The sequence below is a fragment of the Pipistrellus hanaki genome, assembly GCF_964339955.1.
Source record: "Pipistrellus hanaki genome assembly, chromosome: 6".
Taxonomy (NCBI): domain Eukaryota; kingdom Metazoa; phylum Chordata; class Mammalia; order Chiroptera; family Vespertilionidae; genus Pipistrellus; species Pipistrellus hanaki.
The window spans coordinates 7,676,473-7,701,166 of NC_140508.1; the positions used below are offsets into that span (position 1 = coordinate 7,676,473).

The window sequence follows — 24,694 nt, forward strand, 5'->3', positions numbered from 1 at the left end:
CCTTTTTTGAACCCTCACAAAATTAGAGATTATCCATTTATCCTTTTCTTTTTCCTTTTTTAGATTTATAACATTTCAAATTCTTCCTCATTATAGCTTCTTTAAATCAGAACTTCCTTCTTCATGAAGTCCTGTGATGTCATGGTAAACACTCTCGGCATTGTTTATCTGAAACTATCTTTGTTTCACCTTGTGCTTGAAAGTTTATTTGGCTGCATGCACAAGTCTAGGTTGATGGCTCTTTCTCTTCTTTTTACCTTGGTGCTCCTCAGGTTCAAATGTCGATTTATTTTTATTCACCCCACTCGGTACTCACTGTCCTTCCTGCTACCAGTAGTGTGAAGTATTTTACTTGCTTTTGGAGAATTACCAGACCCTTTTTCTTCACCTATTGCTTATCCTCTACCCTGTCTTTTCTTGCCTTCTGATAGATAATAGTTAGGCTTTCTCATTACAGTTCTTGTGTCTTTAACCCCTTTTCCTTAATTTTTGACCCCCTCTCTTTCCTTAATTCGGGGTAATTTCTTCACATTTATTTTCCAGTTCAATAATCCCCTTGACAATTGTATCTAATCTGCCCTATGATCCAATCACTACCAGGAAGTTTTTATATCAACAACCAGTGACCCAGTGCATGAATTTGTACACAATAAAAGGAAAATAATTAGAAGAAATATTTTAATATCGCTATTTGCCCTTTAAAATAGAAGTGTCAAAGATGAAAAAAATTAGTAAAATGCATATGAAAATAACATATAAATTGATTAATAAATAAACAATAACAACATGATATAACAACAACAAAGACATGACATAAAAACAACAAAAACATGATATAAGAACAACATTGATAAATTGATTAAACTTATTCTAATATCTCCCTGTGTACCACATTAAGATTAAAACCTTTCAGAGTGCTTGACTAATTTCCTTTGTGAACAACTTTAACATCATACACTCTTTGAGCTTGAGAGAAAGCAACATATAACTGACCATGTGTGAAAACAGGTTCAGGTAGGAATAGTGCTATTCTGTCCAGAGTTTGTACTATTTGTGTGCAGTGAGGGTGTCCCTCAAAATATTCAGGAGACACTTTGTATTAATATTCATCGCAAATGCTGGCATCACAGGAAACTATCTTCGAATTAATTTAAATGGGAGGTCAGTGTCAGATGGGGACAAATCAATTCTTGGAGTCAGAACAACCTCTCCTTCTGCAGATCCTGCTAATACTTCAGCTTCTATTCGCAATCTTTTGATAAATAAATCTAGTATCATTACAAAGACCCCATTTACTATTAAGATTTCACAGTAACATGATGATTACACCTATTTTCAATTTTAATTTACGACATTCCCGAAGGAGTAATACTATTAAGAAATTTGATGGGAAATTTTTCCTTCTTAGCATCAGCCATTGAATTGATGGAATCATCACTCAAATGATGTATTGTGCCAATAGTTGGTCTCCAAACATATTCTGTCACCACCACTTTGAACTTCAGAATGTCAATGAAAACAATCAAGTTTATGATTGAAAATGACAGACTGAAACACGTGTGCGATTGACACCAGCGAGAGCTTTATATGTATCGCGCATGCACGAGTCAATGCTTATTTTTAAATTGCCAGTGCGCATCATATGTACAAGCTGGTTGGTTAGTTGGACGGTCAGACAGTTGGAAGATTGGTCAGTTAGCCTTTTATATATATGTAGATTATATTTTTATTTCTTAAAGTTCTATTTGCTTCTTCTTCAAATCCTTTTGGACATTTTTATAGGCTTATGGTTGTTCATATTTTTTAACTTCCAAATTTTATTTCATTAATCATTTCAAACACACTTTTCTTGAAAATAATTCCAATAGCTGATGCTCTTGGGATATATAATTTTTTTTCTTTCTACTCTCACTCCATAGTGGGTTGGTTACTTGTGTATTTGGTGATCTTTAATTGAGAACTAATGCTGATTGTTCTTAATCCAAGGAAAATCTTGGAGCCTAGAATTATTGTGCTTTCCTCAAGAAAGCATTCATTCCTGGGACCACCCTAACCCCTGGCTCCCCACCAGCCTCCTACCACACGCAATGCTGACATTGGCATTTGCCCCCAGGAGGGTCTCCACAGGTACCTACTTCAGCTCACTTTGGGGCCAGGGAACAGAGTCTTCTCTACTTTCTGAACAATTATATTTTACATCAAATCTATTTGTGTGCAGTGAGGGGGTCCCTCAAAGTATTGAGGAGACACTTTGGAGAAGCAGGATGCTGACTTACATTTTTCGAAGATCATGGTAGCTCTCTGTGGAGAATGGATCACTGGGGCAGAGTCAGTGCTGGGAAACCATGAGGGCCACTGTCAGTCTTGCAGGTGAGCAATGATGGTGGTTTCACCCAGGGTGGTGGCAGTGACGCTACACAGGAGAGTATGCATCCAAGTTAGTAGAGAATCAGCTTATTCAGTTACTTATTTATAAGCACAAAAATGTGTGATTAGCTACAAACTTTCATTAATTTATCATTTCTCTCCTACTGTTCATGTTAGATTGGAAAAGGTGAAAAGTTTGATCAAGGCCAGTGAGGCCAAACATGTGAGGCCACTGATGCTCGTATGCTGCTGGTGGCCGGTCACCTGAAGCAGCCTTTTTGGAGGGCAGTTTGCTTCCATTTGTCAATCTATTAAATGCAAACACAATTTCTTTCTTAGGAATACCTCAAAAGGACATACAAAATTTACACCAAAATACATTTAAAGGATGCTAGCATATTGTTGCATATAATACAATAACAGCAACAAAAAAATTGTTTTAATTGTCCTCAATCTAAAGGACCATCTACAGATAACTGGCTAACTAATTAAGATTCACCTAGATCATGGAATACTATTTTGTCTTTTCCATGAAGAGCTAAGTCTAAGATAGAGAGATCACGCTGGTAATTTAAGCATAAAAAGCAAAATGCAGGACGATGTGTATAGAAAGATTGCATTCATAAAAAAATTTAATAGCCAAATAAAAAACATGTACATTTATATGCAGAGATCGGCATGAAACTATTTTCTGGGAGGATGCACAAGAAACTGTTAAAATAATTCACTTTCGAGAGAGCAACCAGGGCTCTGGGGTAGAAAGCTACTTTCGCTTTTCATTTTACACCTTTTTAATACATTTGGAGAATTCCACTGCAAGGCATGGATTGCTTTTGTGTGAAGGTTTCAGCCTGTTTTCATTGGACTTTTCTTGACAAGGGCATCTGGCTCCCTGGCTATTGTATCCCTTGCTCAAGCCACTGCCTTGTCCTCGGGCCCCTCCCTCAAAGGCTGTGAATACACTTTGGTTCCTGTGGTCCCAAAAAGCCAACCTTCCTCAGAGATTTCTAACACCTATGATTAAGTTCAAAACACAGGCTTCAAATGACATGCATGGGATGATCCCATAAGTATAAAAAAAAAATAACTGATACAAGCATGTATGTTTGTGCAAAAAGGAAAGAAGCCTAGATGATTTATTCATTCGTTCAACAAAAATGTAACCTGTGTCTACCATGGGCCAGTGGTGCTGTCAGTGGATGTTCAAAGGGGACCAGAGTCTCTCTAGCCATCCCACACTCCACAATCTGAAGGGTCACGTGTACCAGCAGGTTAATGGCAATTCAGTTGGGGGAGCAACTGCGGGCGAGCTTTTATGTCACCTTCGTGCTTTTCTGTATTTTCAGATTCTTTATTTTCCTGCCCTGTGTATAGCATGAAAGAACCTACATAAAAATAATAATTAAGCCATAAAACACAATCTCTCTATCCCTCTGGTTCTGTCTCCCTTCTCCAAACGCCTACACTTATCCACACAATATGTGGACACACTGATACTAAAACAATGTGTATCTGGAAATCAAATGTAAGTGGCACCAGGTCTTATCTGCAGCCCTGCTCCCAGCACCCTGCTCCCCTCCGAGGGGCCTCCCAGCCGCGCATGCCTTTCCCCGGAGGTGTTTTCCTCAGGATCCTGTCTGGCTGACTTCCACCTTCAGTCCTCGCCTCGGGGAGGCCTGTGGACAGATGTGTGGCTCCAAGCCAGTCCCTCCCACCGGCTCCTCCTGGATGTCCCGTTAGGTCCTCCAATAGCTCACCCCTAACACTGAACTCCCAGCTCTCCGTATCTGGAGGGGCACCGCCATGCCCCTGGCGCCCGTCTGCCTTCACCCTCTCCTCGCTGCCTTCCCTCCGGCCTCCTGTCCCAGCCTCGCCTGTGGGCGGAGGTCGGGGGTCATCTCCCACAGGTGGCCTTGAGCTCCCCCATTCCCTGGATCATCCTGAACACAAGCCAGCAGGGCCTGAGAGCTTTGTTCCCCAGCACCTGTCACATCCGAGCACCACTGTCCTTGGGTCACTGTTTCTCTCCAAACGGACAAACTCATTTTCACTTATTTTAAAAATAACCTGTCCCTGTGTGCATCAGCCTTGTGCTAACAAGATCCAGGCTTAATGTGTCCGTTATCGAACTGAGTCAGAACAAGCGTGTACCCAACCTACCGTGAGCTGCCAGCATGTGCCCCTGGGGCCGTGGCCGCACCACCAGGTAGGCACGGTGCCCTTTGGAAAGCACTGCCTTTCACAGAGCCACTGGCTGTTCCCCTCCCCACCCCGCGGCTTCTTCTGAAGAACACTCCAGACCCGAAGTGGCTCGCAGGCCTCCTGCGGCTCCCTGCCTCTCCAGCCCTCCCCATGACAACCCTCGGTGCCCGGCACAGGACTCATTATGCTCCCGGCTGGCTGCTCTTCACACCTCCCTGCCAGCTTCGCAGCCTGCGGGTGAGGACCCATCTCAGCTCTCTTCCACCTGTCAAGCAGCTCGCCTGTGAGACTCAAGAGGCAGCGACGCCTCTCCTTGCCTGTCCCTCCAGCAAATGGACCCAGCGGCAGCACCCGGCTCCCCTGTGCCAGCTCAGATGCAGATGGGAGCCCCTGGGGCAGGTGCACAGTAGGTGCCCAGCTCGCGTCCCGGCACAGGCCAGGCTGGGTGTTTCCAGCTCACAGACTTGCCCTGGGGTTTGGGCCGCTCCACCTGCCCACTTGAGGGGCAGGAGCTGGCATGCTCAGACTCTGCTTCCTGGTCTGTAAGAGGGCGATCCCAACACCCACCCGAGGCTTACTGGCAGTCAGCGTGGGCCTGCAGACCCGGAGCTGCACAGGGTTCCTGGCCTGTTATTGGGGCGGTGAGAGGAAGCCGAGCCTAATCCCCAGGAGTCCCCCAGCCTGCACTGTGCCGCCCGCGCTGTGTGTGCTCTCCCCGGACGGAGCGCGGGGCCAGGGTCGCGGGAGAGGCAGGAATTACAAGCCTGTTTATTTAACATTTAGGAAGCCGGCGCGTTGCCCTGCACCTTGTCTGCAACACTTAAGCCAATATTTGCGTCTTTGGGATTCTATTTGTATGGTAATTTAAAAACAGGGTTCCGGACTTACGGCTGGCCTTTCTCCGGAAACTCTGAAAGCACATTAATTTTCTAGACGGTAAAATAATGCCATAATTAAATATTACCATTTCTCTTAAAATAAAATCTGGTGACTCCTAACAAAATGGGTTTTTTCGAAACATGATGTCGGTTTTCCCACAAAATTGCACTCCGGGGAAATTCCTTATTTTGAATGTATGAGAGAGACCACAAGCTTAATCTCAGCACAGTGTAGGAAAAACTGATTTGTTAAATTACAATAATTTCCTTGCATTTAAAACCTCCGTGTTTCCTGCAGAGGCTGACCCAAGGCCCCGCTAGCGCCTTCGGGGAGAGGCCCAGGAGCCCAGCGTTTTGTTTTTGTTTATGAAGCTCCCAGATGCCCTTTCTTGTGGTTCCAGTCAGAGTTTCTGTTCTGTGTCGCAAACTTCCTTGAAAGGAGGCAAGGCTGGGCGACCTCATTACCCTTGCCCTGGAGTTTCCAAAGCCATTCTCTGTGGGGGTGGACACAGCCATTCCACGTGGAGGAGAGCATGGGCCCCAGGCCCACCTCCCATGGGTTCCCAATTGGCCAAAGTCAGGGCTGATGGAGAGAGATGGTGGCCCTGGGCTGTAGGCTGAGGCCGGAGGAGGCGGTGCTGGGTTTCGCCCCAGAGCCTAACCACCCCAACCAAAGCTCAAGAGGTCCCCCTTGTGGAGCCTCCCAAGAACAGCCCCATAAGTGGTGTCCTGCCCCAACGCTGTTCCCGTGAGCCCGACACCTCTGGCCATTTCTCAGACCCAAAGGCACTCAAGGGCAACCACCAGTCGCCATCCTTCTCACCTCGAAATCTAAATAGCTCTTTGAGACAAAAGGCTCTTGGCCCTTCCGAGGAAGGTCTGGTGGAGAACCAGCCCCACAGCCCCATAGAGAGTTAAGCTCCTCAATGTGCCTCCGAGATCCCTCTTCCAGGAGCCATCACCAGTCACACAGCGTCTTCGCTCTTATTGAATGTGTCAAAACTTGTGATTATCATGCCAAATTCCTTTCTATATAGCAGTGAAAGCTTCAGTCTTCTGCCAAGAGAGTAGGATTCAATCCAATGGGGGAATTCTACACACATGTTCTGTTTAAGCAAATACCGTCTGGTAACTGCTCCCCTGGAGAGACCAGGTATGTCCAAATCACTGAGAGCACATGCTCCATCCATCCTGCCCGACTCCCCCGCCTCCCCTCCTCAGAGCACCGGATGGAATGTATCCGTGGAGAACATTGACCAAATTTGGTAAAAAATATGAAAATATAAGGCCAACATGCAGATCTGGGAACACAGGCGCCAAAGTTGAGCTAACAAGGCCTTGTCCCCAAGACACCAGAACATCTGGGTGGAAGGGAAAACCTCCCATCAATCATCCTGGTGCCCCGGCTGTTCGAAAACAGCTGCTCTTTGGCTGGAATTTTCCAGTTTTCATCTGGGGCGAAGGCCCAGCCAGAATGAGGCGTAATTAGCGCTATCGTGGAGCCCGGGGAGAGTTTTGAGTGAACAGATTTGTGCTGGAACATTCCTTAACAAACAAGCAAAAAATCCTGGCTGAGGAGCCGGTCTGGTGGGCCAGACCCTCTCCCCAAGCCCCCATTCCTTTCCCATTCCGTGAGCTGAATGCTTCCTCCTCCCTCAGCAGGAAATGCTCAGCATGGGTTGTGCGGAGATGTCTGCATGGCCAGCTGCTCCCCTTAAAAAAAGGTTTTCCATTTGGAAAGTGCGAACCTAAAAGAATCGCCTTCTCCAGGAGGCACCAAGCAGGGCCTACCTTTGCCACCCACCCCTGGGTCCAGCCCGGCCTGGGACAGGTCATGGAGCAAGGGAGCAGCAGTGACAAAGAAACCGTGCCTCTTCGCTGGCCTTCCCCACGCCTGCGTCGCTACCTGATGCCCCTGCCTCTCACCCAGCTTTTCTGGGCAGCCAGGCCCTCAATTCCGGGGCCACTTTCCCCTCCCAAGCTCACGGGAAAGGGCACGTTGGAGGGTCCCCACATGCCACCGTGGAACGCACTTTCTCTAGAGCACACGATGCAAAGCCCGTTCCCCACCCTTGGCCTTGAACACAAAGACCCTCCGATGACATGGACGAGATGCCGGTCACGTGGGCAGAGTGCAGAGCCGCGGTCACACAGAGGGGAAGCTCAGGCTCCTTAGAATTCAGAGGTGGTCTTGGTGGGTCTGAGATTTGCTGGCACTGTCACGGCGTGCCCACCTGAGGCCCTCTCGGGGGAGCTGGGACGGACAGTCTGTGTGCCTTTGGTGCAACGACTTCCCGGGAAAGCTCACCTTTCCCTGGAGCAGCGTGGTGACAGCTGCAACCTCCGCCGGCCTCTGAGGCTGGCTGGCGGGCGCCACACGGGCCAGCATGCCCCACGACGCGGTGTGTGAGGCTGCAGCTTCTGGCCCACAGCTTACTGTTTAGGTGGGCATTTTTACTTAAATGTGCACAAGGTCCCATGTCCAAACGTTCTAGTGAATTACCTCAAGCTAAGGATTTTAGAATAAACCAGAGGGCTTCAGATTTTTTTTTAAACAAGAGAATACTTTCTCTTTTTTCCAAAGTGGATCTTGGTGAGGATCCTGACATGCACACGGGAGCTGAGGGTGGGGCTGCTTGGGCTGACGCTGGGGATGAGAGCACAGAGCCTCACGCGCCGCATCCCGCCTTCTCTCCAGCGGCCTCAGCAGCCGGTGTGGAGACCCCCAGGCCGGCACCCCGCGCCGCATGCACCCTCGCTCAGGCCCCAGCCACACGCGGCCCCCACCCCCTGCGATGCGAACAGTCCACATTGAGTTGGGCTGTTAGTAGAAATGCATTTCAAAGACTCGTATAAAAAAAAAAACATATAAAGTATTTCATTAATAGTTTTCATATTTAATATATGTTGAACTATAATATTTGGGGCTGGATACAACATCATTAAAATTAACTTCACCCATTAAGTTTTAGCATTTTTTTTTAAATGTGGCTACTAGGAAATGCAACGTCACACAGAAGGCTTACATTGGTGCCTCACAGAGCTAGTTTCTCCGGAGCTGTGTGCTGCGGGCGTAGGAGCCTTCCCTGCGGGTATAAAGCCACTCCAGGGTTTCGGTTTGGCTGGGTCAACAGAGGCCTTAGCAAAGCACCAATTTTGGATCCACCCCACACTCAAAGCTCTCAGCAGGATCTGAGGCTCACCTCCATCGCCCTCCATCAGCTTCTCCTTCCTCTCGACCCGCCTGGATCTGCCTGAGCCCCAGCCCGCTAGGAGCTGCCTTGCGGCCCACCTTCCACCTCAGCCAGATTCTCGGTGATCCCACAGCTGCGAGCCTTCTCTCTCCCCTTCCATTTCAAGCCACTCCTTTCCCAATGGACATCGCCAGCCAGCCGGTGTTTAGGAGGGGGACTCCCAAAGAGTGCGGGAGTGTCAACAAGAGAGTCATGTGCATTGGTTTGGTAAAGCACAAGTCATTCATTCATTCATTCACTACTCACTCGTGCAATTATAAGTAGGAATGATAATAGAATTATAACTAGCATATGGTGCTATGTGAAAGTGCTGTTCTAAGTGTCATCCACACTTCAACACAACAAACATTTACTGAGCATACATCAGGAGTGTGCCGGGTGCTGGGGAATCGGCAGTGAGCAAGAGAGATGGCACCTGTTCTCATGGAGTCGGCAAACTAGCAGAGGGAGCAGTAAGAGAAAGGAAGTAAAGAAGAAGGAAGGGAGGAAGGAAGCAAGGGAGGGTGGGAGGGAGAAAGCGGAAGAGCCCAGAGTGATGCCTCAATAGCCGTGAGCAACTAGCACCCAGATCTTGGTTTCTAAACACCATTCTCCAGTGAAAGAACCAGGACTCTGCAGGATACGGCTGGTTCCAGGGCTGAGGCAGAGAAAGTCCAGAATGAGCCTGGAAGACCCTCTGGCACCAGAAATTGAGGAAGTGCTAAAGAAAACGATAAGCGCAAGTGCAAAGAACAGGAGCTGCAGAAACCCCCAATGTCCGAATTGGGGACAATTTGAGCCACAAAATGATAATGATGGCAACAGACTGTAGCCTGTCAGGTGAAATAATAATCTGTGAGCTCAGACTAGTACAAATAATTGACTAGAGAGATGAATGGGGACATGGAACAATGCTTCCTTATGGCACAGTTCCAACTAATAAATTCAGAAAGAATGACAGGACTAGAGAATGGACATTGGGAAAACACCATAGTAATAATTTTTGGAAGCAAGAATCCTCAATGGACATCAATAGATACTACAATTAGGGGTGGGAGTATAATAATAAAAAAAAATACCAAGATACTACTTCATTTCTAAATATATCCCCATAAGATAATTCTCACTTATGAAGAGGAAAGTGGTGATTAAACAGTGGAGACAACGAGCAGACATCTCCTTGAGCAAGTGCTCAGAATTAGCATCTCCAGCATCGGACGAGCTGCCGCTGCATGCCCCTGAGATGACGCCTTGTAGATTGCCCGTGTGGGTGAGGGAATGAACGCTCAGGGTGGCCGGGGGTGGGGGGTGGGGGAGTGCTGGGCTTTGGATGGCCCTGCGTTGAAGTGTGCCCCCAAAAGACACATTCAAATCCTACACCTGGCACCTCTGAGTGTGGCCTGACTGGGAAACAGGGTTTTGCAGAGGTCACCACACTCGGATGAGGTCATGCTGATGTGGGGGCTGGGGTCTTCCCAGGGAAAAGAGAAGGCTTTCTGGAGACAGAGAGGAAAGACAGCCATGTGGCCATGGAGGCAGAGACCAGAGTGACGTGGCCACAAGCCCGGGGCCATTTGGGGTCACCGGAAGCCACAGAGGCAGGGAGGACCCTTCCAGGCAGCCTGGGGAGGGGATCTGGCCGGCCGCACCCGGGTTTCAAACGTCTGGCCTCGTCTGAAATGGCCTCAGTACCCAGTTTGGGTGCTCTGTTACCAGGAGCCCAGGCCGGGCATCTGCGAGGTGATGTGACTTGGTGCCAGTCCCTCCCGCCTGCCCCTCTGCATTCTAGGCCTCCTCAGGCCGTTCACCACTCACCTTTACTTACTAATACTCACCGCAAGTGTGACTTAACATTTCAAAATCAAGTCCAGACCCAAAGCTCAGCCCTGTCCTCGGAGCGGCGAGAGCACAGCTGGCCAGGCCACGGCTGCCTTTTCACACCTCTAAAATCGATGTGGCCCGGGAACAAAGCACTCCGCGGCACCTCAATCACCTGGCACACCTCCCGGAACCTCAGGCTCGCCAATTAAGGGAGGAAGAGAGTGCTCTGCTTGTGCTTTTTGCCCACCCGCCTCCCCCCGATAAAAAAGGTGTGTGAAGATCTGCTATTTCTCTGTCCGCTCGGCTTCACACCCCAGGCCGCCTCCCCCCTCCTCCGGTGAAGTCAGACCTACTCTTTTCATTTTCTTTGGAAAAACACGCGGATTGTGGGGCTGAGTGAGAAACCTCTCTAGGCCTCCACTTGCCTCTGTGAAATGAGAACGGCCGCACCCACCGGACAGAGGGGTCATGAAGAGCAGATAAGAAAAGGGCACGTTTCCTGTCCCAGTCCCAGACAAGTGCACAGAGAAGCAGGTCTGGGGTTGCCAGGGTCCGAGAGGAGAGGGACGCAGAGCAACTCCTAGGGAGCTTGGGGTTGCTTTCTGGTGATGAGCACGTTCTGAGATGGGAGGAGACAGGGGTGACGTGAGCGTCCTAAATGTCACTGCATTTTCCTTGTACTTGCTAAAATGGCTAAAAGGGTGGATTTTATGTCAGGCATATTTTACCAAGAGTTATTTTAAAATATGTTTTATCTTTTATTGATTTTAGAGGAGAGGAAGGGTGAGGGATAGAAACAACCAGCTGCCTCATGCATGGCTCTCACCAGGGATCGGGCTGCAACCCGGGCATGTGCCCTGACCAGGAATCGAAGAGTGAGCTCTTGGTGCATTAGTCGATGCTCAACCTCAGACCCACACTGGCCAGGCCAAGACTTATTTTTGAATTGGGATAGAGGGACAGCAGCCAAGGCCCTCCAACTCATTGAACCTCAGTCTCCTCATTTGCAAAATGAATCTCCATCAGTGGTGGTTGTGCAAATTACAGCTGTTGGTCCCTAGCAACGGCAGGCACTTGGCAACAGGCATCTCTGCATTGACAGGCCACTCCCCACCATGATGCAGACATGGCAGCTGATCTGAGACAATCCAGGCCAAGGGCCTCAGCAGAGGTTCAGCAATCCATCCCCTTTGCGGCCCCAGGCAGGTCCCATGCAGGGAAGCCTGCTCCTGGCTCCTGCCTCACAGTAACACACCGTGCTGGAGTGGATGGCATTTAAACCTGCAGCCTGGTCTGAGCCATTGGGCTCTGGATCTAATTCTGCAGGTGATTTGAACGATGCTATCTAATTTCAAATGTCCCTGCTCTTATGAGTGCAAAAGCAGCGTAATTTTTAATTAGTGGGTAAACAGTAAATAATGGATGGCAGTAAGTGGACACCACTGTTAATTAAAAATCCATGGTTGATAAAAATCAATTTGGCCCATGCGTTTAATTCAGTCTATCGGGTCCCTGCGAAAAGTTGTACAGCCTGCCCCCAGCACCATCTGCTTGAGCCGCCGCTTCTTCAGTTAAGACCTTTCTAGGGGAGAGAAAAGAAGGAGAGAGAGCAAAGACAAGAAAATCAAAAGACTCCCTCAAAAGCTGCAGCTGAGAAATTTTCATGTATTCATTTCGAGTCAGCTAATTTAATGTCTGTAACCTTGACGTGGACAGTTCATGGTTGAGGGGAGATGTCACGTTCGCTCGGGTGCTTCCACAAAGCTGTGTGTGTGCGTGTGTGCGTGTGCGTGTGTGTGTGTGTGTGTGTAATTGAATTTATGGGGGTGACATTGGTTAATAAAACTGTATAGGTTTCAGGAGTATGTTCTATGATAATCCTCTGCACACTATTGTGTACTCATCACCCCAAGTCAAGTCTCCTTCCATCCACGTCCATCCCCTGTGCCTCTCCTGCCTCCCCACCCCCTTCCCCTCCGGCTGTGTTTTCTATTTTGTGTGTGCATGTTCTGAATGCAGGGAGACTTCATCAGATCACATCATCTCCTGACTTAATTGAATCCTAATTTCTCACAGAAAAACAAGACGAAGTTAACCGCTTCGGCAGCATGCTCCCTGAGGAGCCGGGCCTTCAGAGGGGTGCGGGGGGACGACACTTCCTTTGGAACAGAAACATCTCCTCGAGAAGCAGAGCCTGTGGGAGCAATGCCAGAGCCATCCCAGAGCCACCCCAGAGCCATCCCGGAGCCATCCCGGAGCCATCCCAGAGCCATCCCAGAGCCATCCCAGAGCCATCCTCAGTGCCATCCCAGAGCCATCCCAGAGCCATCCTCAGTGCCATCCCAGAGCCATCCCAGAGCCACCCCAGAGCAATGCCAGAGCCATCCCAGAGCCATCCCCAGAGCCATCCCAGAGCCATCCCAGAGCCATCCCGGAGCCATCCCAGAGCCATCCTCAGTGCCATCCCAGAGCCATCCCAGAGCCATCCTCAGTGCCATCCCAGAGCCATCCCAGAGCCATCCTCAGTGCCATCCCAGAGCCATCCCAGAGCCATCCTCAGTGCCATCCCAGAGCCATCCCAGAGCCACCCCAGAGCAATGCCAGAGCCATCCCAGAGCCATCCCCAGAGCCATCCCAGAGCCATCCCAGAGCCATCCCGGAGCCATCCCGGAGCCATCCCCAGAGCCATCCCGGAGCCATCCCCGGAGCCATCCCCGGAGCCATCCCGGAGCCATCCCCAGAGCCATCCCGGAGCCATCCCCAGAGCCACCGTCCATTCTGCTGAAACGTGAGCTCAGCAGCAAACTCTAGGACCCTCCGGGCCCTCTGCTGCCCTTTGCTCACATCCATTCCCCAAACCAGCCCGGGAGGGCCTCGCTGGCACAGTGGAGCGCACACCACAGCAGGACTGAACACGGGGCCAGTTCCCCAGACGGAAGGTGCGAGCTGTTGGCGCTGAGGTGCGTGCACCGGCTCAGGACTCCCCATGCGGTGATTCCAGAGTCTGGCCGTCTGTAATGCCACCCACCACAGTGCCTTGGCTCCATCCCCGCAAATTTCTCGTGTCGAGTTAATGCGGAACCACACAGGCTCCTCCCATTCAGCACGGGACCCTGAGAGCTCTCGGGAGCCCTGTGCCCCCGGGTCCCCGTGGGGACCCCACAGTCCTGGCCTCTGGCTGTTGGTTTTCACTTCTATTTGGCCAATTAAAACCAATAGACCAGCTGTAGAATAAGCCAGGAAGGTAGCAGGGACCTAGGGCTGCACCGCATTCTCTTTCATTCCTTCACTCATTCCATCATTCAATCATTCATGCACTCCTTCCTTCCTTCCTTCCTTCCTTCCTTCCTTCCTTCCTTCCTTCCTTCCTTCCTTCCTTCCTTCCGCAACTGCCTGGGGAGCACCCTGCATCCCACCAAGTCTTGAAAACAGCCACTCGCCCGTGCCCGCCATGCAAGATGAGCAGCAGTGGAGATGCCAGGCTGGAGTCTGGCCACCTGGCGTGAACCCGGCTCTGTCACAGCTGGGCAGCCCGTGCGCCCCGGGCAAGCTAAGCCACGGTGTTTGGAAAGGGCAGATGATGCATAAAATCAGATGCGTCAACACTCAGTTAATAGGCGCCACAGTTATTGTCATCACCACCACCGTTCTTGCTGCTCCGGCTTTCTCAGCCAACCACTAGGGACCCCGAGACTCTCCAGAAGAGATGCCCGACCTCCATGGAAGTGAGGGCTCCACTCTGCCTCGTTTTCCTGAGAGGCCCATGTGGGGACACCAGGTGCCCTGCGAAGGGTAGTGTGGTCCCAGGTTTCCCCAGCCCCCACCCCTGGCCCTGCTGCCATTCCTGACCTGATGGGAAGCTGTGAACGTGAGGCGGGGAAGGGGACAGAATACACCCTTCGTTCGGTGCTTCACTTGGCCCAGCCTCCCGCCAGGGCCTGCCTCCCAGCTGGCTGACATCTCTGCCGGCCCCGGCACTCCTGGCCCCTTTGACACAGCTCGGTGGGAAGAGGGCCTTGGAGAGCCCTTGGCGGGAGCAGCGCCAGCAGTCCAGGGCAACCGCCCGGGGCATTGCCGCTGCTGTAATATTTGGCCACCACTCGCCGCCAGTCTTCCCACAGCACCCCGCCATCTGGGCTGCGTCAAGGCCAGGCTTAGGGGAGAGATGACGGTTTCTGGCGGGATCGCTGCTCTGTAGCAGCTGAAGGCCCCGAGCTCTCGCCTCCAAGCAGCTCCTGGAAGAGAATGAGCAGTCCCACGGCCAGGCCTGGCTGGTCTCCACAGGAAGAGCACATCTGGGGGTCACTGAGGAGGGCCTGAGGCCCCCGCCCCACTGTTCACATCCACCCTCCCCTCAGAGGCCTCCGGCTCCACCCCAGCCCCACTCCACCACACACGTGCAGGGCTGGCCTGGGGCCACAGAGGTCGAGGCAGGCCCGTGCGTGTGGGGCCTCGAGGGGCAGGCACAGTTCTGCTCCACACGGCAGAGGTCCAGCGGGACTGGGCTCCTCGGTGGAGGGGTGGCAGTCCCATGCCACGGTGGACAGTGCCATCGTCCGGGGGGGCAGGGCCACGGCAGGAGCGTCTGAGCAGCGACTCGGCACAGTGACTGGGAATCTGGACAGTCCCCCTGCAGGAGGCTTGGATTCCATGGTGGTCACAACCAGGAGATGAGTCCAGAGGCCAATTCTAGGCACCCCATATTGTCTTGGGGCCTGGGGTAGTCTAAGCGACAGAGGTGGAGGTTGGGGTGGGAGGGCAGCAGCGGCAGGTGGAGCACCTGAGCAGAGCTGGAACCCTAACCCTGGGTCTGTCTGCTTTGCAGCCCATAGCGCAGAGGTGGCTGGGAAAGCAGGGGGTGGCCACCTGCGCTGGGAGCCTCGCTGCCAGCAGCCCCTGACCAGCAGAGCTCCCGTCACTGCACTGCTGCCTCCACGCCTCGAGGGACCCTGGATCTCCACTGGGTAAGATCCGATCACCTTGACCTCAGGCCCTTGAGCTGGAAGACTCTCCTCCCCGAGCCTCACTGGCCTATTGTCTAAGAGGCCTGCTTCCTGTGGCATAAAGCTTTACCCACCATCCCACCACCACCGCCAGCACGACCACCACCACCACAGAGTGAGCCAGCCACAAGCAGCACTGGACGAAATCCACCCATTGAACACATCAAACACTTACTATACAGACACTTATTGAGTGCCTGCTATGAACTAGGACAGAGGGGGACACGCTCTAAGCATGTGAACACAGAAATAAGTAGCACGGTCTCAAGATGGTGCTAAGCTCTGCAATGAAGGAAACAAAACAAGGATGTACTAGTGAGTGACCTGGGAGGGTTTTTGTGAGAGTGGTCAGGGAAGGCTTCTCGGAGGTGGTGACATCCCATTGAAAGCTGAAAGAAGAGGCGTCAGCCATCCAGAGAGCCAGGGGAAGAGACAGACAGAGGGAACAGCTGGTGCAAAGGTCCTGAGGCAGGAAGTGGTGGGTTAGAGAGGGCTCTGGTGTCCTGCTTGCCTGTCTAATTCTCTCTCTAACCTTACAGGCTGGCCTGCCACTTCAGGCACTGCTGCTCTCCGGGGCAATGGGCTCTGTGCTCTGCCCTCATTTATGGGGCCCTCCCTCTGGATGCGGGGATGAAGAGAAGGGAGGCAGTGGCCTCCATTCCCAGCACACCACTTCCTCTCCCACCAGCCCCTTCCAGCCGGTCCCATTCTGGGAGCAGGGTCTGGATGGGCTCTCCGTGTCCTCCCTGCACCCTCTGAGGTCAGCGAGAAGCGAGCTGCCAAACATCTGCTATCGCTCTGGGTGGAGGGAGGACCTGGAGCTCAGCAAGGCCCCTCTGGATGCATTCCCAGGCTCTCCGCCAATCCACAGTCCGGGGAGACCCAGGCACCACTGGCCGGGGTCACTCTGAGGCAGAACTGGGGCTCAGGAAGGGTAGGGACTGCCTGATGGCTGCTCCTGCCCCGGGGGCCAATTGCATCTGGAACAGTGCTTCAAGAAACTTCTAGAACCTTCTTCCTAGAAAGCTCCCCCCTGTACGTCCCAGACAGTCTTAATGCAGAGACCGAGATGTCCAGTGTGACCTGCTGCTAGCCCTTAGGCAAACCGTCCCCTCCCTGGCCTTGTGTGAGGCCCGCGAGGAGAGGGCTGAGGCCACCCGGCGTGTGAGCATCCTTGTTGGTGTTTAACTCTCCTGGCACTTACCTTACACTTTCCCTTTGCCCCGCCTGCCTTGCTGCCTTACCCAGATTCCCTTATCCTTCGGCTGCGAGGAGGGACACGGCCCAGTGAGCAGCCGCTCCTTGTCCTCTAATTATTTTTAAGGGAAGCACAGTATCATCCCGGATATGGGGAGCAGAGCCACTGCCATAGTGGGAGGGAACTGTGAAAAGAAAGTCAATGAAAACCAAACGGCATAATTAAATTCTCACCAGGTCCGCTGCCCGCTGCGGCCGGCTCTCTCTGGGAGGAAGGGAGGCCGGTTAAAGACGCACCGGCTCCAGCAGCACCTCTGCTTAGCGCGGTCGGACAGGCTGAGCAAGAAGGCCCATGGCGGGCGGCGGCCCCTGGTCTGAGGAACACTGAAAGGGGGGCACTGCCTGCTCTTCTCCCTGACTCATCCACCACGCACCCCGAGCCCTTGGTGGGAGGGTCCCAGCCCAGGTGTGACATGAGTCCCGGAGTCATTTAGCATTTCTTAGCACCTAAGCCCACCCAGTGCTCATCCTCACCACCAGCAGAATAGGGCCTGAGGGCCTGGGGGCTAGGACCAGCCCAAACCAGTGTTTATAAATAAAGTTTTATTGGCACACAGCCATATCCCCACTTGCATAGGCTTCCGGCTGCTTTAGCTCTACAATCGTAACCTTGAGTAGTTGCCATAGAGACCACCCAGAAAAGCAATGATATGCATTATCTGAACTTTCAATGTCTGCTGACCTCGGCTAGGCCCACAGCCTGGCACAGGCATGGGTAAAACTTGGTGGGGAGGCCAGTCTTGCCGAGAGAAAGAGGATCTGAGCGCCTACATCCATGCTCATCACGGTCCTGCAGGCAGGACCCCAGGAGGATCCTAGGTCCCGGGCTCTGGGCACTGCCTCTGGAACTCTTAGCACAGAGGTCCCCGAGTGGGATTCACTAAGATCACTCAGAGAAACTGAGGCTGTAGAAGCCCACAGCCCTGAGGTGGGGTCTGCAATAGGTTTTTTTGTGGGGGACCCACCCAGAAAAGGGCTCAGTTACAGGTTCTCACTGCTCTGCCCATCCCGTCTCTCCCACCCGACAGCTGCGAGGTGCGACCTGGGCCCGAGTTCCTCACCCGTTCCTACACCTTCTTCCCCAGCCGCCTCTTCCGAGCCTACCAATTCTACTACCAGGACCCCCTGTGCCAGGAGCCTGCCCACTCCCTGGTCATCAAGGGCAAGGTCCGCCTGCGCCGGGCCTCCTGGGTCACCCGTGGCGCCACTGAGGCCGACTACCACTTGCACAAGGTGGGAATCGTCTTCCACAGCCGCCACGCCCTGCTGGACATCACCAGGCGCCTCAACCGGACCCAGGCCAGCCGTGACTGTGCCCAGCAGCTGCCCCCTGCCCAGGCCTGGGTGTCAGAGGCGCTGTATGAGCTGCTGAGCGCCCGGGCCGGGCGGGACTGCACGGCCGCCCTGGGCTTCACCATGCACGAGCTCAGCCTGGTCCGAGTGCAGCGCCGCCTGCAGCTACAGCCCCGGGCCAGGCCCCAGCTGGTGGAGGAGCTGTACCTGGGGGACATCCACACCACCTGGGCAGAGAGGTGGCACTACCGGCCCACCGGCTACCAGCGCCCGCTGCAGAGCGCCCTGGTGAGTGTCCATTCTGGGAGGGCAAGCTCGGAGCCGCGGCCCAGCAGGCCCCACCTGATCTGCCCCTGCCCAGGGCCCTCATGCTTCCCCGCCCTGGTCTGGGGGCCACGTGAAGTCCTTACTCTCCCTTCATTTCAGAGTAGAGATGAGTGTAAACAGTTCCCAGGATCCTTACTAATATTAAAGTGAGGCAGGCAACTAAGTCAGAGGTTCTGGAAGCTGTGGGGGTTTATTGTCTACATTCACAGTGAGAAGAAACATTAACTTTTAGCAATTAAAGCACCGATTTTCAATCTTCTCATCTCACAGCACATAAATTAATTGCTAAAATTCTGCAGCATACCAAAAAAGGTATTTTTTGCTGCTCTGAGGAAAAAAAATTGGTGTAATTTTGATTCATTGGCACCTAACAGCTATTGTGTTGGCTGTTGACAATTTAAGGGAAAAGAGGTCAGTATCCCCGACTGAATAGTCAGATATCGCATGTTTTAAAATGTCAACACACCAGGGTCCCTCGGCACACTGGTTGAAAACCACTGAGTTAGAGGTTAGTAAAAAGGAAGCCAAGGTTAGGTTCCAGGTTGAGAATGTCTGAACTTGGCACCCAAGGGACATCCTTCAAAAGTAGATGGAGGGAGGGACGGATGAGGTCAGGTGTCCCTGTCAAGTGCTCTTTGAGCCCATAGGCAACTGTCACAACATTCAGCAAGTATTAAGTGTCTACTGTGTACTAGACACTCAAGGAATGAAAACAGGTGGGGCAACTTCTCACCCCTGGGAGCACCCCAGGGGGTGCCTGGGGATGAGCACACCCCTCTTCTCCCAAGGCAGGATTTGGGGAGCAAAGAAGAAAGCACCAGACAGTCTCATCATCAGAAAATCAGCCTGCGTTCTTTCCTAACCTCAAAAGTATTCCCTTTTTGCCAGCTGATGTTCTAGACCAGTGGTCGGCAAACTGCGTCTCGCAAGCCACATGCGGCTTTTTGGCCCCTTGAGTGTGGCTCTTCCACAAAATACCACGGCCTGGGCGAGTCTATTTTGAAGAAGTGGTGTTAGAAGAAGTTTAAGTTTAAAAAATGTGGCTCTCAAAAGAAATTTCAATCATTGTACTGTTGATACTTGGCTCTGTTGACTAATGAGTTTGCCGACCACTGTGCTAGATGGTCTGGCATTGTTCCTTCCTCAGAGAAGGCGCTGGCGGGGCCATGACCGGAGCCCACCACCTCATAGGGAAACTGCGCACAGAGGACGGACCCCAGGTGCCAAGAAGGACACTTTGGTGTCTTCCCAGGCTGGGCTCTGGACAGCCTCCGGCCTCTGCTGCCTCTCCAGCCCGTGTGGCCGGTGCCACCTGCGATGTGTCAGAGGCAGAGCACCAGGACGTCTGCCGAGGTGAGGAGTGGCAGATGCACGGACAGGAGGTTAAATGGCCCCTCTCCGGGGAAAAAGGAAGATGATTTCGAAGAAGGAGATGTTGCATATTCTGTATATCCCTAAGTAAGGATCAATCGTGACCTTGGGCTCTCTGGGGCCCAGGCCTTGTCCACGACCCAACCAGATGTTAAACATGAACATTTTTAGAAGTTAATTCCAAACCAATTTGATCCCCAAACTCATTGCCTGGATGTAGAATCCTAATCAATCATCCAGCACTCAGCCAAGAGCGTCCAAGCCCGGTGTCCCCTCTGGGGTTAATTAGAAGCCCGATGCGCTGTGTGAGAAACAGCTTTACGTAACAGGCTTGAACCGGACGGCCTGGCTCCTGCATCCGCGCATTCTGCTGGCTGGAGGCTTGTTTGTGAACGCAGGCCACCGGGCCTCGGCCCAACGACGCCCGGGAGACGGCCAGGCGGGTCCTTCCTTCAGCCCCTTCGAGAGCACCAGAGAAGAACGTGCCTTTTCTCCCCTCCCCTTACAAGTGCGCAGGTTCTCCGCCGGCTTCTGCTCCGCACAAAAACGCCCCAAATTACAGCCAGCACCCCCAGTGTCCTGTCTGCAAAAGGCAGCTCCGTTCTGGGGAGAAGGCGGCCCTGGGTCACGTTGCTGTGATGCCTTATGTTCAGGGGACACACACCAGCACGACAGCAGCCAGGACGCAGGGGAAAGGCCAAAGTTAGAGCCGGCTCTCGCCAGCCGCCCCACCATGCCCTCCCTCCGCCAGCTGCCCAGCACAGATTTGCCATCATTTACTAATATTTCAAAGCTCCTCCAAATACTCTGAGTCAAAACCCCCCAAATCAAAACCGCTTACTTTTCTACATTATGGAAATGAAGGCAAGTTTAGATTTGCTGTAGAAATAAATAATAAGCTTATAATGTGGTCATCCAAAAAAGAAGAAAAATATTTCCCATCATCCACTATTTCCTTTCTAAAGCAGCACTCCCAGACACCACTTGTTTGGCACGAAAGTCACCCAGGAGCAATCTGTGGCAACCTCTTGTTTTTGCAAGAAGACGACGACGGGAAGCTGGCTTCCCAGCTGGGTCCCAGGAAGCCTTTCCCGTGCCCGCCCTGCAAACGCAGGTGCACGCTGGTCCCACGCCAGCCCTGCCGGCGAGGGCTGTGCCAAGCAGATTCACCTTTCAGAACGATGCTCGGGACCAAACTCTGGGCAGCAGCCATCGTTAAAAACAACAAGACTGACTACAATTCGTTTTAGCATCTGGTTGTTATTGGTGTGTTCCTGGGAAACCGTAAATAAGGCCAACGAGAGGGGAAATGCAGAGCCCAGGTTACAAAGAGCTGTGGCTGCACCTGACACCGTGGGGTGGCCGGTTGCCCTGCTGTAAATGACACCCCAATGGACATCTCCGTGCACTATCCCAGCATCTCCTCAGCACGGCTCCCAGCGATGGGCTCGGCAGACAGGGGCATTCCCACCCTTGGTGCCTGCTCCCCTCCCCAGGTGACCTTTCTGGAGACAGTCTCTCTTCTCCACCCGGGAATGGAGACCCAGACCCCGGGGAGGGCCTGAGGCTTTCTGCATGGGAAGAGGATGGGGTCTGACCGCCAGGTTCAATGCACCGCTGCCACACCCTTGGCGGGCCGCCTGGCCCACTGGGTTTCAGCTGCTGCTACTCTAACATGCTACCATTGCACGAGACATGCTTAGCACAGGTCCTGGCCCTCGAGGACACCTAGAAGCACGAAAGGGTAGAGGGTTTCCTTGGCAAGGAAACTACAATAAACCTTCACGGCCGAATTTTAGGAGCAAGCAGGCAGGGGCGGGGAAGAACAACTTCTGTCAAGTCCCAGGGTAGAGGGCACCTCCATTCCATTTCTCATCCATCCATCCATCCATCCATCCATTCCTTCATCGCTCAGCAAATGTGTTCCTGCTGTGGCCAGGAACTGTGCCAGGGCCTGGGGACAGAGCAGCCATAGACACAGTCCCGGCTTCCTAGAGCTTACGGTCTAAGGAAGGGGAGGGCGGAGAGAAGGCAGAGGGGGAATGACAGGTCTCTGAGCATGGAAAGGCCCTGAGGATGCCCGCATGGTGGTCAGGAAAGAATCCCTCAGGCCCCTCTTTGATCTGAGTCCCAGAGGACGAGGAGCCCAGCAAGCTATGCTCTGGGGGTCCCAGGTGGAAGGGACAGCAGGTGCAGCGGCCCAGAGGGTCCAAGAAGAGCTAAGTAGCTACCGAGTTGGAGGCTGGGAGTGGAGAATAATGGGTGACCACTGGGTAGGCCCATGGCGCCCCATCCCAGAGTGCACCCCGACTTCTCCGGCTGGGACAATCACTGCCTTTTGTGTCTCTTTCAGCACCATGCTCACCCCTGCCCGGCCTGCAGCCTCATCGCCCGCTCCGACCAGCACCATCCTCCCGTGCTGCCTGCCCCAACGGCCCTGCCCCTGCACCTGGGCGGCCGGTGGGTCAGCCCCGGGTGCGAGGTGCGCCCCGCCGTGCTCTTCCTCACCAGGCTCTTCACCTTCCACGGGCACAACCGCTCCTGGGAGGGGTACTACCATCACTTCTCAGACCCCGCCTGCCGGCAGCCCACCTTCACGGTCTATGCAGCCGGCCGCTACACCAGGGGCACGCCGTCCGCCAAGGTCCCCGGTGGTACCGAGCTGGTGTTCCAGGTCACAGAAGCTCGTGTGACCCCCATGGACCAGGTCACCACGGCCATGCTCAATGTCTCAGAGCCCAGCAGCTGCGGGGGCCTGGGGGCCTGGTCCCTGGGAACAGAACGGGATGTCACGGCCACCAATGGGTGCCTGCCTCTGGGCATCAGGCTCCCGCATGTGGAGTATGAGCTTTTCAAGGTGGAGCAAGACCCTCTCGGGCAAAGCCTGCTCTTCATCGGACAAAGGCCCACCGATGGTTCGAGTCCGGACACCCCCGAGAAGCGCCCCACGTCTTACCAGGCACCCCTGGTGCTCTGCAAAGGGGCGGCCCGGGACTTCTCCAAGCCCCCCCAGCACGGGCCTCTGCTGCAGAAGCCCCTCAACAGTGGAGGGTGCTGGCCTCCAGTGGCCCCTCTCCCCTTTCTGCTCCTCATTCGTGGGCTGGCCTTCCTCCAGCGGCTATGAGATCGGGTCACCGGCTGACCCAGGGACTCCAGCCCAGCGCAGGCCCCGCACCTATCTGAGAGGAAGGCCTCCTCCCCTCTTCTCCCTCACAGACAGGAGGGAGCCTGCCCCTGTCAGCTCAGCCTGCGCCTCAGGGGCTCAGCCCCTGCGTGCAGCAGCCCCTGCGGAGTGCACACTGCGGTGGGTTACTGACTGTGACCACGAGCCTGGCCTCACGGCCATGTCCATGGCTCTGAGTTTTGAACACTGGCTCCCACCCTCTGTGGGCAGTTGGAGGACCTGCACCAGGGCCCCCCTTATTCCCTGTGTCCTTGGGATTCTGTGCAATGGGGGTGAGGGTCTGCAGGGGACGCTGCCCCACGTCTGCCTGTGCGAGCGAGTTTCCTTAAAGATCATTCATTCAAATTTAGCAATACACACTCAGGCCGTGATTACAGATGCCGCTCAGGCTCTCGGTTTCAGCTCTCTGGCAGAAGGCTGGTCTCGGTGGGGAAACTCAGCTTCCCCGAATCCCGACCGGGGGCGTCTGTGTGCACCTGCCCGCACTCTGCCAGGCAGGCCGCCAGCGGGCCGCGCGTGGGGAGGCGCAGCCTCGGGCGCGGGCGGGCTGCAGCTGAGCCCGAGCGGCGGCCTTTGCCCCCACCACGCTGGGCTGGCTGCCGGGAACAGGTCTGCGGGGGAAAGCGGTGCTCCCAGCCTTGGGAAAGTAATTAATACTAATGATATCGGCATTACCACGCGCTCTGTAATTAGCCCTGCACAGGTGTTCTCTGCTTTCAAGATTCCCTGTGCCTCACGGACAAGGAGGGAGGAAACAACCTCGACTGTGTCTCGAGGACCACCCAGGCCGCACGGCGACCGCTCCTGCGCCCCGGGCCCGCTGGGAGCCGCCGCCCGGCGGGGACAGGCTGTGCCTCCCCAGGCCCGCTGCGGCCGGGCCGCGCCCGTTCACTGTGAAATTAACTGGCGTCCTGGTGGGCGCAAGGGCTTCCGGGGCGCGGTGCCGCCGAAGCGCCCCCTCCTTCCTCCGCCCGATTCCTATCTCTGGCTCTTGTCACGGATCTCGAACAACAATTGTCTGTGAGGCTAATGACGCTTTCAGAACGAAGCCCTTGTCCTCCGTTAGATTGTGTGGGGTTCAATCAGCCTGCTGAAATTGCTCTAACTTATCTACCCATTCTTCTTAAAAAAAAAAAACCACACACCACCAAGTTCATATTGTCTGTGGGTCTCAGAGAGTGACGAGTGTTCCTGGCATATTTACGAAAGCACAAGAAGTAATTATTTGTGGTCTCAGACTGCATCGAGTGGCGGGGGGGAGGAGGCGGGGGGGTCCCTCATGGGGAGGAGGGTGGGTGGCGCTGATGTGTCCACGGCTGAGTGAGTCTTGTATCTAAGGCTTGAGGCAGCCATGCCACCATTTATCATCAAATTTGAATCTTTTAATAAAATTAAACAGTCTGAAAAATGTTCTCACCAGTTATTAAAATCAACCAAGGGGATGATGATCCGAGAGAAATGAAGTGTCTTTCAGAGAGAGAATGAGGTCCGCGGCGGCCATCGCCGGCTGGCCGCACCACGGCCAGCCCTGGCTAAAGCTCGGGAGCCTCCAGGACCCTCTGAAGAAACCCCAGCTTCTTGCTCACCGCTGTGTGCGCAGTCCCACCTGCCCCCCACCCGGCTTGCACCCGGTCCTTTCTTCCTCTGAGCACAGCTAGCCGCTCCCCCCTCAGGGCCTCTGCCTCTGCCTACACCTCTTCCCCCAGGTCCTTAAGCCTGGCTTTCTTTTCACCACATGTCCCTTCCTCAGGTGACACC

The 24,694-nt window shown here is 53.5% G+C and overlaps 1 protein-coding gene across 2 annotated transcripts in view; it reads left to right on the top strand.

Moving 5' to 3' along the window:
• APCDD1L (APC down-regulated 1 like) overlaps nt 1-23,727 on the top strand; it is a 43,392-nt gene extending 19,665 nt beyond the window's left edge. Inside the window, exons 2-4 of one of the 2 annotated variants that reach the window (XM_084887257.1) lie at nt 15,327-15,465; nt 17,847-18,342; nt 22,106-23,727. In XM_084887257.1, the coding sequence (XP_084743383.1) occupies nt 15,327-15,465; nt 17,847-18,342; nt 22,106-22,876 (1,406 nt within the window). In that variant the 3' untranslated portion in view covers nt 22,877-23,727. Of the gene's footprint in view, nt 1-15,326; nt 15,466-17,789; nt 18,343-22,105 lie in introns of both variants that reach the window. The other variant, XM_084887256.1, reaches the window with a different exon arrangement.
• The last annotated feature ends 967 nt before the right edge of the window (nt 23,728-24,694 follow it).